General features: G+C 40.6%; 2 protein-coding genes across 3 annotated transcripts in view; one reads left to right on the top strand and one right to left on the bottom strand.

Annotated features, from left to right (window-relative positions):
* cyfip2.S (cytoplasmic FMR1 interacting protein 2 S homeolog) overlaps window positions 1–5,546 on the bottom strand; it is a 52,617-nt gene extending 47,071 nt beyond the window's left edge. Inside the window, 1 exon segment of one of the 2 annotated variants that reach the window (NM_001092002.1) lies at window positions 5,453–5,546. The gene's annotated coding sequence lies outside the window, so the exon portion shown is untranslated. 2 annotated transcript variants of the gene reach the window in all.
* Window positions 5,547–13,023: 7,477 nt separating this feature from the next.
* med7.S (mediator complex subunit 7 S homeolog) lies at window positions 13,024–15,279 on the top strand. The gene is given in 2 exon segments (NM_001092155.1): window positions 13,024–13,059; window positions 14,499–15,279. A coding segment is annotated over 1 exon segment (687 nt). The 5' UTR covers window positions 13,024–13,059; window positions 14,499–14,518; the 3' UTR covers window positions 15,206–15,279.
* The last annotated feature ends 2,689 nt before the right edge of the window (window positions 15,280–17,968 follow it).

The raw sequence follows: 17,968 nt of genomic DNA, 5'->3' as shown, positions 1-17,968 counted from the left end.
CCTGGAACTATAGCAGGGTGACTGTTACCCCAATGTTTCTATATATCTGTAACCTTGTTATGAGCTAAGGGGGCCCATTCTGAAGGCCAGTTAGGGGGGGATTTGGGGTGAGTGCTTATTTGTACCCTGGGTACCCCTGGAACTATAGCAGGGTGACTGTTACCCCAATGTTTCTATATATCTGTAACCTTGTTATGAGTTAAGGGGGCCCAGTCTGAAGGCCAGTTGGGGGGAGATTTGGGGTGAGTGCTTATTTGTGCCCTGGGTACCCCTGGAACTATAGCACGGTGACTGTTACCCCAAGGTTTCTATATATCTGTAACCTTGTTATGAGTTAAGGGGGCCCAGTCTGAAGGCCAGTTGGGGGGAGATTTGGGGTGAGTGCTTATTTGTGCCCTGGGTACCCCTGGAACTATAGCACGGTGACTGTTACCCCAAGGTTTCTATATATCTGTAACCTTGTTATGAGTTAAGGGGGCCCAGTCTGAAGGCCAGTTGGGGAGAGATTTGGGGTGAGTGCTTAATTGTACCCTGGTTACCACTGGAACTATAGCAAGGTGACTGTTATACCAATCATCATCATTTATTAATATAGTTGCCAGCAACTTACACAATGCTTTACATTAATGAATAAATGCATCTATATTTCTGTAACCTTGTAGTGGGGCTCCAACCGAAATATTTAAAAGACATATGGTCTAGGGAGCTCATAGCCAGTTTCACTGAGCTGCTGAAAAAAACAAAAGAAATATATATTTTTTTTAAATACATTTTTTTTGCCTCCCCTTTAATCTTAAAGAATCAGTAACACCAAAAAATTAAAGTGTTTTAAGTAATGAAAACATCATGAACTGTTGCCCTGCAATAGTAAAACTGATCTGTTTGCTTCAGAAACACTACTATAGTCCATATAAACAAGCTGCTGTTTAGCAATGGCGGAAATTGAAAAAAGTCTATATGGCACAAGTTAAATAGTTGATAACAGATAACACCATTATGTTCTACAGAGATTATCTGCAGTGTAACCTGAGCCTTTTCTCCTTTGAATGGCTGCCCCCATTGCTACACCGCAGCTTATTTATATAAACAATAGTAGTGTTTCTGAAGCCGTTGTACCAGTACGAAGCAAAACTATATTATATTTTGATTTCTTTACAACACTTTTATTTTTTTGATGTTACTGTTCCTTTAAGAGTCTTTGTGTTTTATGAACAAAAAATAATAACACCTGCGTTATCTGCTCTGTTGCCTAATTCTTTGTTTCCACTTGATAAGGTTCAGTGTTAGACAGGAAGGACGGGGGACAGAGCTATTTCCGCTTCATTGATCAAACACTCTGCCTTTATTCACCCACGATTTGCAGATCAAGCAAAAAACTGCTAAATTGTTTTGGGAGAGTGAGAGCCACTGGATTCCCACTGATTCATGTTAATCTTAGACCTAAATGCTCATTATTCATTTTTTATATTGAAAAGGAGCAAAACATAGGGGCAGATTTATCAAGGGTCGAATTTCGAGTTGATGGGAGTTTCTAAAAACTCCCATCAACTCACAATAAACTCGAAATTCAAAAAAAAAATGACCAATCGAAGTTATTAAAAAAAAATCTAATTTTTTAAAAAGGGATGAATAGGATCGAGCTGCAAATTCGAACCAAATTCGATTCAAATTTTTTTTCTTCAAAAGTCCACCACCAAACGACTCCAAATTGATTGTAGGAGGTCCCCCATAGGCTAAAACATCAATTTGACACTTGATAAATCTGCCCCTTTTGTATAACCCTAAGGGGCAGATTTATCAAGGGTCGAATTTTGAGTTTATGGGAGTGTCTAAAAACTAAAAACTCCCATCTTAATGGGAGTTTAAAAAAAATGACTAATCAAAATTTTTTAAAAATGGGTGAATAGGATCGAGCTGCGATTCGAATTCGATTCAAATTTTTTCACCCAGAAATAATTTTTGGACTTTTGAAAAAATAGTTTTTTTTTCAAATGTCCACCAAACAACTCCAAATTGATTGCAAGAGGTCCCCCACAAGTGAAAACACCAATTAGGGAAGTTTTAGGGAGGTTTTAGATGGCGAATAGCCAAATTCTTAAAGGCACAGTACATGATAAATATCAAAATTCATTAATTTAAGCCTATCAAGCACAATCCCACTTACGACTGGCACAACCAGCATGCTAAGGGTTACACAACACCTATCACTTATATATTTCCAGCTCAACCTGCAGTCCCCGGTTTGTTACTGAAATGTCCCAACTTTCTCTTTGAAAAAGATACAAAGTTTCTAACTTAATTGACTCTTGGCAGAGAGCCCAGAATATGTGGCGGGTGAACTTATAGATACGTTTGTAACAATTTCAGATAAGCAAAGAAGCAATTTAAGATAAGCAGGTCTCTTGGGGAAACTGTGACTTGCAATTTAAAGGGCAATTCACCTTCATTAGCAAAGCTGTAATAACACATACAAACTACAGAAATGTGTTCAAACTGTCATAACCTGTCAAATTTTGTAAAATGAACATGGTAATTAGGGGGTGTGGTCAAGAACATTTCTTTTTGTCTCTCTTTCTATTTCCAAAATGTTGGGAGGTATAAAAGTATTTTCCAAAAAAAGTATTTATGTTGTGCCACCTGTATATTGTGCAAGCCACGTGTGTCCCCCAACATGGCTACCCACAATTCAAGTGGACTACTGGTGCCCATACACTTCCACTTTGCATCCACCCCCAATACGTGCTTCCAGCTAGGGTTGTCGCCACCATTTTTACCGGCCAGGCCGGTAAAAAACCAGCCAGGTGGCAACCCTACACCCGGCTCAACCTCTTTCCCCATTATAACCATGCTCCACTTAACCAAATTTCTGCCTGATAAATCACTTTTACATCCTTACCCACCCCATTTACATTATTTCTCCACCCCTCATGGTCCCCCACCTTCCCTTTCTGTTTGGCTGGAATGTTAAACCAAATAGACAGCCACCCTAATTACATAGCTGGTTATAAGCCAATACATGAGAAGCAAAACTGATTGTGCAGCTTAATTTGGGTTCCCTGAAAAAATGCATAAGCCCCAAATCGGAACCCAGACACAGGACACTGAGTAAGCATATCCTTCAATGGCATAACTAGGGCCCCACAGCAAATTAGTTTTAGGGCCCACAACATATCCAGATGTTGAAATTGCTCTTTATTTCATGGGGTCCCCTATACCTCCTGGGCCCCTGATATCCATTAACTGCTAATCTGTTGCACATTGTGTGGATTTAGTATGTCTCCAGGGACAGGGTCAGACTGGGGGGGCCCAGGGCCCACCAGGGCTGCTGTTGCAGGGCCCCTCTCTGGGTCCCCCCGCCAAGCCAGGGGCCCTCCAGGTTTTTTCCCAGTGCCCCGCAGGCCCAGTCTGATCCTCTCCAATCGTGATTGTAGGACTATTTCTAACACAAACCTAAACTTGTTAAATCCCTGGCTGATTCCTCTTCCAAAAGAATCTAAAAAAGCTTTTCTCCAGCAGTGAAACTTGGGAGTCATTCCTTGTTTTTAAGAGGCCCTATTCACATGGGCCCTATTATTCTGTTGCTATGGCAATGCTTTTAACAAAAGGCTAAAAATGCTTAACATTTATGTGCCTTACAAATAATAAATGCTCATTTCAGTCTAACAGAGCCTTAAAACGAAACCCTGAGAATGCATAATTAATGACTTGCTAATTATATATTAAAATATTTATATACATTTGTCAGCCTTACATGGACAGTAAATAGGGCACCAATCTGCTTAGTTGTCAGCCTGATGTAATACAAAAGAGGCAGTCCTAACAATATATCTTTTAATGTTACATTCACAAAATGTATAGCAAGTCACATCGTTATAGGCAAAGGCTCCATGATTATTTTATTCATACTTTAAAGGACAACTAAACCCTAAAAATGAATATGCCTAAAAATGCCATATTTTATATAATGATCTCACTGCACCAGCAATGATCCAGGACTTCAAACTTGTCACAGGGGGTCACCATCTTGGAAAGTGTCTGTGACACTCACATGCTCAGTGGGCTCTGATTGGCTGTTGAGAAGCTAAGCTTAGGGCTCGTCACTAATTATCCAGCAGAAAATGAGCTTCCCATGTAATATAAGCTGATGCTACAGGTTTGCTGATTATTAAATTCTGATGCTAATTGCACTGGTTTCTGTGCTGTCATGTAGTAATTATCTGTATTAATTACTAATCAGCCTTATATTGTGACATTTCTATTCTATGTGTACTGTATATTGTGAGTGGGTCCCTAAGCTCAGTAAGTGACAGCAGCACAGAGCATGTGCAGTGAATCAGCAGAAAAGAAGATGGGGAGCTACTGGGGCATCTTTGGAGACACAGATCATTACTGCTAAATGGCAGTCATTGGTTTGGGCTGGTAGAGAAGTTCAAAACACAATGTACAACATTTCTAGCCTACTTTGTTAGTTAAGCTTTCGTTCTCCTTTAAGGACCATATCTCCAATATCATGTCATATCAACAGTGCAAAATCCATAAACCGGTAGCATCAGTATTACAGTGGTTACAGTTAAAGGAGGTTCTGCATCAGGTGGACAAGGATCTTATCAGTACATAGAGACTGCCAGGTTCATAAGGGCATATGAAGAAATAGGACCTGCCACCTTATAGCTGTTGCTGAACTACAACCTTTCAGTTCAGCAGCATTTGGGAAACCTTTAGATTGCACATCCCTGATACAAGCTGAAGCAGTCTCCTGTCCCTTATCATACAAGCATATAATAATAGTGCAACAACAGACCCCAGGTACTGTACCTTCCCTGGGCCCCTGGATCAGCCCTGTCAGCTGGGAAGGGAGGCCGCCTTGCAGAGCTTGTGGCTATGAAGCAGGATCCGATGCTGCGGATGTGAGCTGTCTGCAAGATACAGTGCTCTGCTTAGCCCGGCCCTTCCTGTCTGAGCACCTGCCACTTACTCTAATACATGGCAACCTATTTGTATAGCCATAAATAAAGCACAAGCCTGGGAAACACAGTGCAAATCATTAGTGGGGGATGGGGGTTTATTATTATTGCCCTAAAGGGGGTGCAAGGTAAGAGGTATTGTTAGCTAGCAATTACACATATAAAGCCCCAAGAGATGGTTGATCTGTGCAAGGATATATTGATACAGGCTCTAATGCTCAGAAATACAGTTGTAACCCATTGTATGTGCAGCTGCTGAGAGGCTGGTCCCCTGAAACACATAGAGAGAGAACGGGTGGATGTAGATAAGGCAAGGGGTGACTCACCAGCCAGGCACAGGGGTTTGGCTGGAAAATATGCAGAGATTGATGGGAATTACACATAGATGCTACAGTAAGTGGCCCATAAGGGTGTCACCATATTATCTATCAGGCAGCTGCACTGTCACACACTGACTGAGGAAATAGCAAGAAACCACAGTAACGTACCAGAAACAGGTTGCTCCTCTGGGCCGGATGCTGCTTGCAGATGTGATGGCCGGTCGCTGAGTTAATTCATTTAGCTTCTTCCCCTGGATGCTCTTGTGTATTGTTAATGGCTGATGTCTCCCACCATCTCTATCTCTCCCTTCATCGGTTTTTCTCCTCCCCTCCCACCCCCTCACAATGAGCTCAACATGGCTGCAGTGAGCAGATGGAGTGAGCTCAGGGCTGATGCTGGTGTGCAACCCCCTCCCTCTTTCTCTTTTCAAACACACACAATGTGCTACACACACTCACCCCCTCACATCACACAGTACATGCATCTCCCACATAAATAAGCCCACAATTTAACAAATATACACACACAACCCTTAATCACACACCTGCATATGTACTAACACAAACACATTAGTAAACCTTTACACACGTACACTAACATCTCACACAACCAAAAGCCCACACAAGTCTAGTCATAAGACAGAGTACCCTATTACACTCCACACACACTCAAACTAGGGATGCACCGAATCCAGGATTCGGTTCGGGATTCGGCCTTTTTCAGCAGGATTTGGATTTTGCCGAATCAAATCCGAATCCTAATTTGCATATGCATATGGTGGGGAGGGAAATTGCATGACTTTTTGTCACAAAACAAGGAAGTAAAAAATGTTTTCCCCTTCCCAGACCAAATTTGCATATGCAAATTAGGATTCGGTTCAGCGTAATCTGTCCTGTAAGATTCGGAGGTTCGGCCGAATCCAAAATAGTGGATTTGGTGCATCCCTAACTCAAACATTCACAAACACCTAGCCCCTCAAATTAACAAAATTCCTCTCTCACATAAATGAGAATAAAACATTGACTTGTATGCAAACCAACTCATACACACAAGTAGCCTCAATTGCTTCATTTTTAAGTACATTTGGGGCTCTGGCACACACAGCTTTCTTGCTGCTGCTTTTTACTAGCAATCAAAACACCACTTCTCTCCCCAGATTGCTTCTCATTTGTCCAGTCACTTATATTATCCTCATAATTCCTTGTAATCCATAAATATAACTCAGCCGGCAGCCTTGTGCCTTTATATGGTCATAGAACCCCTCAGTGACTTCTAATATCCTTATCATTTACAGTAGGGGGTACATTATCTCTTATAATACATGAGTGATACTCGGAGTTCCCTGTATAACTCAGCCTGCAGCCTTGTACCTTTATATGGTCACAGAACAACCCCTCAGTGACCTCTAATATCCTTATCATTTACAGTAGGGGGTACATTATCCCTTATAATACATGAGTGATACTCAGAGTTCCCTGTATAACTCAGCCTGCAGCCTTGTGCCTTTATATGGTCACAGAACAACCCCTCAGTGACTTCTAATATCCTTATCATTTACAGTAGGGGGTACATTATCCCTTATAATACATGAGTGATACTCAGAGTTCCCTGTATAACTCAGCCTGCAGCCTTGTGCCTTTATATGGTCACAGAACCCCTCAGTGACTTCTAATATCCTTATCATTTACAGTAGGGGGTACATTATCCCTTATAATACATGAGTGATACTTAGAGTTCCCTGTATAACTCAGCCTGCAGCCTTGTGCCTTTATATGGTCACAGAACCCCTCAGTGACTTCTAATATCCTTATCATTTACAATAGGGGGTACATTATCCCTTATAATACATGAATGATACTCAGAGTTCCCTGTATAACTCAGCCTGCAGTCTTGTGCCTTTATATGGTCACAGAACCCCTCAGTTACTTCTAATATCCTTATCATTTACAGTAGGGGGTACATTATCCCTTATAATACATGAGAGATACTCAGAGTTCCCTGTATAACTCAGCCTGCAGCCTTGTGTCTTTATATGGTCACAGAACCCCTCAGTGACTTCTAATATCCTTATAATTTACAGTAGGGGTACATTATCCCTTATAATACATGAGTGATACTCAGAGTTCACTGTATAACTCAGCCTGCAGCCTTGTGCCTTTGTATGGTCACAGAACAACCCCTCAGTGACTTCTAATATCCTTATCATTTACAGTAGGGGTACATTATCCCTTATAATACATGGTGATACTCAGAGTTCCCTGTATAACTCAGCCTGCAGCCTTGTGCCTTTATATGGTCACAGAACAACCCCTCAGTGACTTCTAATATCCTCATAATTTACAGTAGGTGGTACATTATTCCTTATAATACATAGATGATATTATTTTATGTAGGTGATCCCTAAAAATACAGCATGCAATTTATTATTTTATGTTTTTATCTTCCAAGTGGGGGGGGGTCAGGACAACTGAATTATTTGCTCCTCCCCATCTTTTCTATGTTATATTCCTATGAGGCTTGCAATACATAACACAGGCTTGTTAAGAGTCTTCGTAGAGGCTAAATGTATTGGGTCTGCTCTCCATGGTACTGAATAAAAAGTATAATAGTATTGACTTGCTGCAATATAGATAACAGCGATAGATATACCCGATACAGATATCATCACTACATATGGGTCTTTGTATATATGTGACTAATACAAGACAATATTCTCTGTGTGGAAAAAGCAGTAACTACCTACTTTACTATATGAAGCAGTCACAGAATAGTACTAAGGGAAAGAGCAGGTTGTATTTTGGGCCAGAATCATCCTACAGTAGAGACTGGGGGTTCTGATGGATAAACCACAGCCCTTCATTTGATTGGTCCTTTCTACCCCCCTACTGTAAATGATAAGAATATTAGAAGTCACTGAGGGGTTCTGTGACCATATAAAGGCACAAGGCTGCAGGCTGAGTTATACAGGGAACTCTGAGTATCACTCATGTATTATAAGGGATAATGTACCCCCCTACTATAAATGATAAGGATATTAGAAGTCACTGAGGGGTTGTTCTGTGGCCATATAAAGACACAAGGCTGCAGGCTGAGTTATACAGGGAACTCTGAGTATCACTTGTGTATTATAAGGGATAATGTACCCCCTACTGTAAATGATAAGGATATTAGAAGTCACTGAGGGGTTGTTCTGTGACCATATAAAGGCACAAGGCTGCAGGCTGAGTTATACAGGGAACTCTGAGTATCACTCATGTATTATAAGGGATAATGTACCCCCCTACTGTAAATGATAAGAATATTAGAAGTCACTGAGGGGTTCTGTGACCATATAAAGGCACAAGGCTGCAGGCTGAGTTATACAGGGAACTCTGAGTATCACTTGTGTATTATAAGGGATAATGTACCCCCTACTGTAAATGATAAGGATATTAGAAGTCACTGAGGGGTTGTTCTGTGACCATATAAAGGCACAAGGCTGCAGGCTGAGTTATACAGGGAACTCTGAGTATCACTCATGTATTATAAGGGATAATGTACCCCCCTACTGTAAATGATAAGAATATTAGAAGTCACTGAGGGGTTCTGTGACCATATAAAGGCACAAGGCTGCAGGCTGAGTTATACAGGGAACTCTGAGTATCACTCATGTATTCATGTAGTCACTGAGGGGTTCTGTGACCATATTAACAGAGGCACTGCTCCAATGAGGCCATTTGCGAAAACCCACCTCAGGTGGCAGTGCTCCACTGGTTACCATGGGTGGCAAAAATAACTTTAAGAACAGCTTTAAGAATGCAACTCTTCTAGTGCAGTGCGTGAAATTGCGCTCTGCCCTAGCACTGCAGACCCCCTCTGGCGCCAAAAAAGGCGAGCCACCTCAGGGCTGCAAAGGGGCCAGAATCTTCCCTGCATGTAAAAGTTTTCTAAAAAGGTGGCAAACCTAGTTACTGTATCTTCCATAACCCTCCAAGTAAAGAATGTACCAGTAACAACCACCCTCCGTACCTGATCTTGTAGCCAGTTTACTATCCATGTGCAAATGACTTCATTACCAGACCTTAGTTTAGAAAGTTGTCGTTTGTGGGGCACGGTATCAAATTGCTTTGGAAAAATCCATATAGATCACATTTACTGCTCCCCCACCATTTAGCATCTTACTCACCTCATCATAAAAAGCAATCAAATTTGTCTGACATGACCTATCCTTCATAAAGCCTTGCTGCTCATAATGCCATTCACAAGGACAACATTTTGAATGTGATCCCTTAACAAGCCTTCAAATAATTTGTGGACCACGGATGTCAAACTTACTGGCCTATAATTGCCAGGCTGAGATCATAATCCATTTTTAAATATTAGAATGACATCAGATTTTCTCCAATCCACAGGTACCATACCAGATGAAAGTGAATCTGAGAAAATCAGAAATAGGGGCCAGTCTAAAACTAAACTATTACCCCAGTGAGTAGGCACTTTCGGGTACAGGGCCATAACAATAATCAATTAAGGTGGTTGGTTCTACAGGTGGTAAATGTACCTCCTAGAGTGGGTAATTACGATTGAATATTAATTCGGAAAGAAATTATGTGGATTGATAGACTAAACACCATGGCCCCGATGGGACTTTATGAATAGTTTGTAAAAATGTAACAACATCATAATATGTAGTTTCCTTTAACAATGGTTTGCGATTATGTTGTAGTGATGAGGATGAATAAGAGGATATGGAGTGATATGGAGTTATTGAGACAACATTGGGAACGAGAAATAGTAAATATGGAATGATGTTTGTATATTAATAGCGGGGATGAATACCGTATATACTCTAGTATAAGCTGTCCCGAGTATAAGCCCAGGTACCTAATTTTACCTCCAAAAACTGGGAAAGCTTATTGACTCGAATATAAGCCGAGTATAAGCCTAGGGTGAGAAATGTAGCAGCTTCTGGTAAGTTTCAATCAAAAAATTGAGGGTTTCTGCTCCCATTGGAGGTGCCGGCATCTCGTTTTTGGACGCCGGCGACTATTCTTGGAGACTATTCTTGGATGCCAGCGACTATTCTTAGACGCCGGCGACCGTTTTTGCGCTTGACCCGAGTATAAGCCAAGGTAGAGTTTTTCCAGCATATTTTGGGGGCTGAAAAACTCGGCTTATACTCGAGTTTATACGGTAGATACCATGTACCACATTAAGTTAGTACTGGTGCCGAGTTTAATGTTAATTGCACATTTATATACATTTAATACAATACTATTCACTTTTTTAGCGAGATATAAATATATCTGTTGCACATCATATACTTGTATTTTTATCATTCTTATATAGATCCTATCTTTTTATACACGTTGGGATATATTTTTAATGTTTGGGACTAGAGCACGAGGTTAGTGTTTTTACGATTCACTTTTAAAAAAGGGGTATTAGATCATTGTCTACTATTTTTGAAGTTATACACCTTTAAGTGGACACAGGTGTGTAATGGGTGTATCTTCACATTATATAAAGGGGTGTTCACGTGTTACGAGTTTAGCTCTGATGAAGTGCCGGCAGCTCTGGGCATTGAACGCGTAGGCTGATCTGCACTATTGTATGCCACTGTTTGCTTTAATAAAGCCATATTGAATTAAGCAACATACGTCTCCTACTTTTTCCAGCTGAACGCCCGCAGTGCTAAACTCATGTTGTCCTGTGTAGAGTTGAGAGTGTATGCGCCTGTTAGGGTTGCCACCTGGCCGGTGTTTTTTTTTTTATATTTAAAATTTTTATTTTCAAATATCAACATATAGCAAGAATAGGTACACAGTAAACCTCAGAGTCTGCAGGTACTGGACAAATCCCAGGCTGCAGCAATATATAGTCACATTGTTACATAAATTGCATTCCTGAGTTTTGTAGTAGAGTTGCATAAGTCGCAAGCAATAAAATTATATAAAAAAGAAAAAGAAATGATCAAAAGTAAACCATTAAACTAAATAAACAATTGCCTTTAACACCTGTGAGTACTGTCTTCATTTCTGCACTTACAGTTTTTGCATTGGGTCAGGAAAATTTAGGCTATCCGCTGAGTCAGAGTGGGAGTGCATTAGAGAACACCTAGGGGCACATTTAATTAGGGTCGAATATCGAGGGTTAATTAACCCTCGATATTCGACTGTCGAAGTTAAATCCTTCGACTTCGAACGATCGAAGGAATAATCCTTCGATCAAACGATTATATCCTTCGAATCGAACGATTCGAAGGATTTTAATCCATCGATCGAACGATTTTCCTTCGATCACAAATTGGCTAGAAAGCCTATGGGGACCTTCCCCATAGGCTAACATTGAGATTCGGTAGGTTTTAGGTGGCGAAGTAGGTGGTCGAAGTTTTTTTTAAAGAGACAGTACTTCGACTATCGAATGGTCGAATAGTCTAACGATTTTTAGTTCGAATCGAAGTCGCCAATTCGATGGTCGAAGTAGCCAAAAAAATACTTCGAAATTTGAAGTATTTTTTTTTCTAATCCTTCACTCAAGCTAAGTAAATGTGCCCGTAGGTTAATGAAATATTCCAGTATAATAACGAAGGGGACCAGACTTTGTGGAAAGATTTCTGTGCGCCATTTGTATAGCTAGTTAGTTTCTCTAGAATAAGGACATTGTCTAGCCTCCTTTTAACCTCAGGAAAGTCTAAGATGGTGGACTTCCAGGCTGCAGCTATGACCTATTTGGAACCTGGCCGATATTTTACCGGCCTGGTTGGTAAAAATGAAGGTTGATCCCAATGTTACTAATAGGAAAAAAAGATAAATATATAGGAAGGTCTGTATTTTTTTCTGGAATAGGTGGTAACCCTAGCGCCTGTGGAGTTGTCGCGAGATGCCGCTGGAGGGGAGACCTGCTAAATGGGTGAGTTCCGCTTCCTACACTCTCCTCATTATTTGTTTCTCATAGGAAACGGAGCCCCCCCCTATAAGATATATTGGATCATTCATCTGCTGAGAGTAGGGTTGCCACCTTTACTGGAAAAGGTTACCGGCCAGTGGTGGGGCGGGCACAAAAAGGGGGCGGTCCGTGATGTAAAAAGGGGCGGGGCCTTGCAGCGTACCGCAAAAGGGTCAGATCGATGTCCACAGCGCTGGAAAAAAGGTAAGTTCTGCGCGAATTGGGGGCATGCCAAAGGCTTTTTTTAAGGGGTATTACAAATTACCAGCAACTGCATTGCCGGTAAATTTGTTATATCAGCCCCGGCCTTGGCAGGTAAAATACCGGACGGGTGGCAACTCTAGCTGAGAGGAATAATGAGAGAGAAATAATGAAGATAAACTTGATTATTTCAGAAGCAATGCAGAATATTCAATTGATTGTATTTAGAAAGTTTCTTATTTCACTATGAGGAAGCTTATATTAAATTTTCATTCACATGACAGTTCCCCTTTAATTTAAAAAATTAGTTTCCTCTTATTTTGCCAATAAATGGTTTTGGAAATAAATCACCAAGCACGAATAAACTCATTACACTCTCTCACATCACAGAAGTAACCTGTTCTGGTCGCTAAAAACAGCGTGAAACAGCTCCCCCTGCGTGCAGTCAGGACCACGTCGCACGCCACTGGCGCACGCGCAGTAATGCGCCAATGTTTCTTAGTAACAGCCAATGGATGAGTGCGCTGACCGAAGCGGATGGTTTCAAAGAGCGCGCTGACGTAACGAGACGTTTCCGGATGTTGCTATTGACTCCCCGGAAGTATTTTGTGTATCGTGGAGACTGACTTGGTGGAGTTGTGTGAAGGTGTGTAAAGGGGAATTGTATGGTGAGGGATGGGTGTTGCTGTTTATAGTCTGTGTTACATCACTATACAACGACATGTGAGTTATATATTCCCATACAGCACAGGAATAGCCTTGGAGATCCTTATTATCCACTGCCTGACAATATTTTAGCCTTATTATTCTGTAAGTGCCTCATATTGGCATCTGTATGTTGGGTTGAATGGGTTTGTACTGCCTGCTGTATAGCCACACAGTTCTTATTAATGTGTGTGTGTGTGTGTGTGTGTGTGTGTGTATATACACACATACATACATACACAGATATGGGACCTATTATCCAGAATGCTCGGGACCTGGGTTTTCTGGATAACAAATCTTTCCGTAACTTGGATCTTTATACCTTAGGTCCACTAGAAAATCTTGTAAACATTAAATAAACCCAATAGGCTGGTTTTGCCTCCAATAAGGATTAATTATATCTTAGTTGGGATCAAGTACAAGTTACTGTTTTATTATTACACAGAAAAAGAAAATCATTTTTAAAAATTTGTATTCATTTATTATAATAGTCTTTTTCTGTAATTAGGAAGTTTCTGGATAACAGATCCCATATCTGTGTATGTGTATATATATATATATATATATATATATATATAATATACTGCAAGCAAAGAAATTATTGGATGGGGATCTTCATCGTACAATCTCCTGTGCAGATGTTTAACTATACTGTAGCTGACACCCAGGTCTGCACGGAGTAAACGGAGTGCACTTTTGGAATGTGTATATATATATATATATATATATATAATATATATATATATATATATATATATATATATATCTCCGAAACGTTAGTCCTATGCTATGTGTGTGTGTGTGTGTATATATATATATATATATATATATATATATATATATATATATATATATATATATATACTTTTTTTTTTTTTTTTTTAACGATGGTTCAGCTTTAACTTAACTTAAATTATATATGTCATAGAATGGTTAATCTATTGGCCTTCAATTTCAATTAGTTTCCCTTCTTCTTCTGACTCGTTCCAGCTTTCAAATGGGGGCCACTGTCCTCATAAAAATAAAAAAAAATCCTCGGGTCAATGCATGATTGCTAGGGTCTTTTGAACCGTAGCAACCAGGTTGCTGAAATTTCAAACAGGAGAGCCGCTGAATAACAAGTTAAAGCTGCAAATAATAAAAAATGAAAACCAATTGCAAATTGTCTCAGAATATAATTCTCTGCATCATACTAAAAGTGAAGGCCCATTAAAGCTATGTGCTATAGATAGATAGATATGTGTGTGTGTGTGTGTGTATATAGTTGTCATTACTGCTATAGGCACAGTTTGTTACTCCTAACTGGGGAGGGGTTTAATATTCATGCTATTGAAGTCACTTATTGTATGGGAACTGCGCTTATTTCTTTCTGTCTCACAGGTTCTCCTACACACTTCATAATGGGGGAGCCACAGCAAGTCAGCGCTCTACCTATACCCCCCATGCAGTACATTAAGGAGTACACAGATGAAAACATCCGCAAGGGCCTGGCCCCCAAACCTCCCCTCCCCATAAATGACAGCTACATGATGTTCGGCAACCAGTTTCAGTGCGACGACCTCATTATCCGCCCTCTGGAAACGCAGGGCATCGAGAGGCTCCACCCTGTGCAGTTTGATCACAAGAAGGAGCTGAGAAAACTCCTCATGTCCATCCTAGTCAACTTTCTGGATATGTTGGACATCCTGATCCGAAGCCCAGGCAGCATCCGCAGGGAGGAGAAACTGGAGGACATAAAGTTGTTATTTGTTCACATGCACCACCTTATTAATGAGTACAGACCCCACCAGGCACGAGAGACCCTGCGGGTTATGATGGAGGTGCAGAAACGCCAGAGGCTGGAAACAGCTGAGAGATTCCAGAAACACCTGGAGCGAGTAGTGGAGATGATCCAGAACTGTTTGGCATCGCTACCCGATGATCTCCCTCTTCCCAATGGTGCAGACAGTGTAAAAACTGAACCCATGGATGTTCAGGAACCCTGCACTGACCATCACAAAGGATCCCAGGAGGCTGCGGCTTCTATGAAAGAGGCCACAATAGATAAAGATGCAGCTATGTGTGTTATCATTGATGAAATGACCTAGACAGCTAAGACATTCTAACCAGGACTCTTGAATTTTGAAAGTCACTAGGATTCATTAAAAAGCATTTGCTTTGGCTTTCTGTGTTGGTTGTTTTCAGCATGGGAATTTGCAAGGGGGGACTCCGTCACAGCTATTGCCTTTCATACATTTCTGTTTATTGAGGTTTTTTGTTTTTTTTTCTACCATTCCTTTCAAAGGAAGTATACCGGGGAGCTAATGTTTTTCAGTTTCCCATGCCCGTTCATTGCTAGGAGGAATGATGAGGGTTGTAGTTAGGGATGCACTGAATCCAGGATTCGATTCGGGCTTTTTCAGCAGGATTTCGGATTCAGCGAATCCTTCTGCCTGGCCAAACCGGCATATGCAAATTAGGGCCAGTGAGGGAAATCGTGTCACTTTTTGTCACAAAACAACGAAGTAAAAAAAAAGTTTTGCCCTTCCCACCCCTAATTTGCATATGCAAATTAGGATTCGGTTCGGTATTCAGCCGAATCTTTTGTGAAGAATTCGGGGGTTCGGCCAAATCCAAAATAGTGGATTCGGTGCATCCCTAGTTGCACTACTGCAACACCTGGTTGGCAACAGCTGTGTATTGGTGATTAAACTGTAATGAGAGACAATGGACTGGGCAAAACTTTTAAATCTTCTGTAACTGATAATGCTATGTATGGAATCCGGTCACTTCAAGTCATTGTCATTGTACAGTTATTTACAGGTTCTGAGATATCAAACTCCAGTTTGCTTTTTATGGAAATCTGGTTGCTAGGGTCTAAATTACCTGAATAACCATGCATTGATATGAATAAGTGTCTGGAATAGGCAGAGCTCAGGAGTCCGAAGCAATTTTGGGTATCTGGAGCCCGAGTTGCCAAAAATGTACCGACTTCAACTCCTAATAACTTTAAATACAAGTACTGAAAATAGTCAAATCGGATTTAAGAGCTTCTGTGAAGGAAGATATGGCAGAAGCAATTCTGTTTCTAAGAGCAATACTTCAGTTATTGTATGTAACAGCTATTATATAGTGAATAAAGTACCCCCTATTGTAAAATATAAGGATATTATAAGTCACACAAGCACAAGGCCAAAGGCCGAGTGTTTTTATAAAGGTCATAGAACTCTGAGGTGACTTCTAATATCCTCATATTTTCCAACAAGGGGTACTTTATTTATTATGATACACACGTTTTAGTGAGTCATGTGACAAAAATGTCATCACTACTCAACTTTTATAACTGATGACATCACTAGTCATATCATTTACAGGATATTCATGGCTCTTGTGTATTATACGCCAGGTTCAATTAATATATAAGTTGTTTTAGTTTTCCATTTCTTTTTTGGTTGATGTAGTTGATTTTGTTTAGAATTACCAAAGGATGTGGTTTCTATTTTTGAGCTTTGGCAGTGATAAAATATCTTGTATGTAGTGATGAGCGAATCTGTCCCTTTTCACTTCTCCGGGATAATTTGCAAAACGTCGAAATTTTGCGAGACACATTGAAGTCAATGGGCGTTTTTACCCGCGATGCTTTTTTATGCGCGCAACAATTCTTCTCAATCCTAATGCATTAAAGTCAATGGGCGTTTTTTCTTATGGCGACTTTTTTTTTTTTTTTTTTTTTTTGAAGCAAACACTCAGCTTTTACCAGCGCAGAGCTACATTACATTATAATTTAATTACTTTCAGTACAGTAAACGTGATTCTGAGTTGGAGGTACAGGTACGGGATCCGTTATTGGTTTTAAATGGGGTCAGTGACCCCCAATTGAAAGCTGGAAAGAGTCAGAAGAAGAAGGTAAATGAATCAAAAACCTTAAAAAATAAATAATGAAGACCAGTTGAAAAGTTGCTTAGAATTGGCTATTCTACATCATACTAAAAGTTAATTTGAAGGTGAACCACCCCTTCAAATTATTGAAAGATCCGTTATCTGGAAAGCCCCAGGTCGAGCTTTCTGGATAACATTTCCCATACCTGTCCAATAAAATAAGGAGTCTAAGGATTTATGTGCCGATTTTTCACAGCCCTGGGAATATGAATAGGATATAGCGTGAATAGAAAAAAAAGACCCCTTTAAAAGACGACTTTGATGTTTGTAGTGCGGACACCTCATTATTACATTTAAGAAGCGTGACGTAAGATGCGCAACTCCTGTTGTGAAACAGGTAAGGAAGCTGTGAATGAAAAGATACAAAAAATAAATCCCTGCAGAAACTCCCCCTTTAAAGGAGAATTTAAAAAAACACCTCAATTTAGGCACTCTTCTGATGGAAATAGGACGGTTCAATTCTTCTAGTCAGTTTGGTGAATTGTAAGGCCATAATTTGGATGGGGGAGGCGGATGGTAGGGGTCAGGGCACAGCCTGAGGCCTAAGGGAAAATGAATATGACTCTGATACTAATGGCAACCTGGGCAGTTGCCTGGGGCCCTTAATTCCTAGTGGGAGCTCAACTGAGACACAGCATGGGCAGAGCATAGGTGGAGTCAGGGTTTGGGACTGGGAAGGGATGGAGACAGGATTTGGATGAGGTCAGGGTACAGCCTGGGGCCCATGGAAGACTTAACATGACTATACTTCTAATGGTAACCATGGCATTTGCACAGGGCTCATTAAACCAGGAGACCATAATTCCTAAGGGCCCCAACAGGCTCAACTAAGACACAGCATGGGCAGAGCAGAGGTGGAGCCAGTGTTTGGGTACTGCGGGGATTAAGGCACAGCCTGGGGACTAAGGAAGGTTTAATATGGCTTTACTTCT

This window comes from Xenopus laevis, chromosome 3S (assembly GCF_017654675.1).
Source record: "Xenopus laevis strain J_2021 chromosome 3S, Xenopus_laevis_v10.1, whole genome shotgun sequence".
NCBI lineage: Eukaryota > Metazoa > Chordata > Amphibia > Anura > Pipidae > Xenopus > Xenopus laevis.
This window is presented reverse-complemented; position numbering and strand designations above follow the sequence as displayed.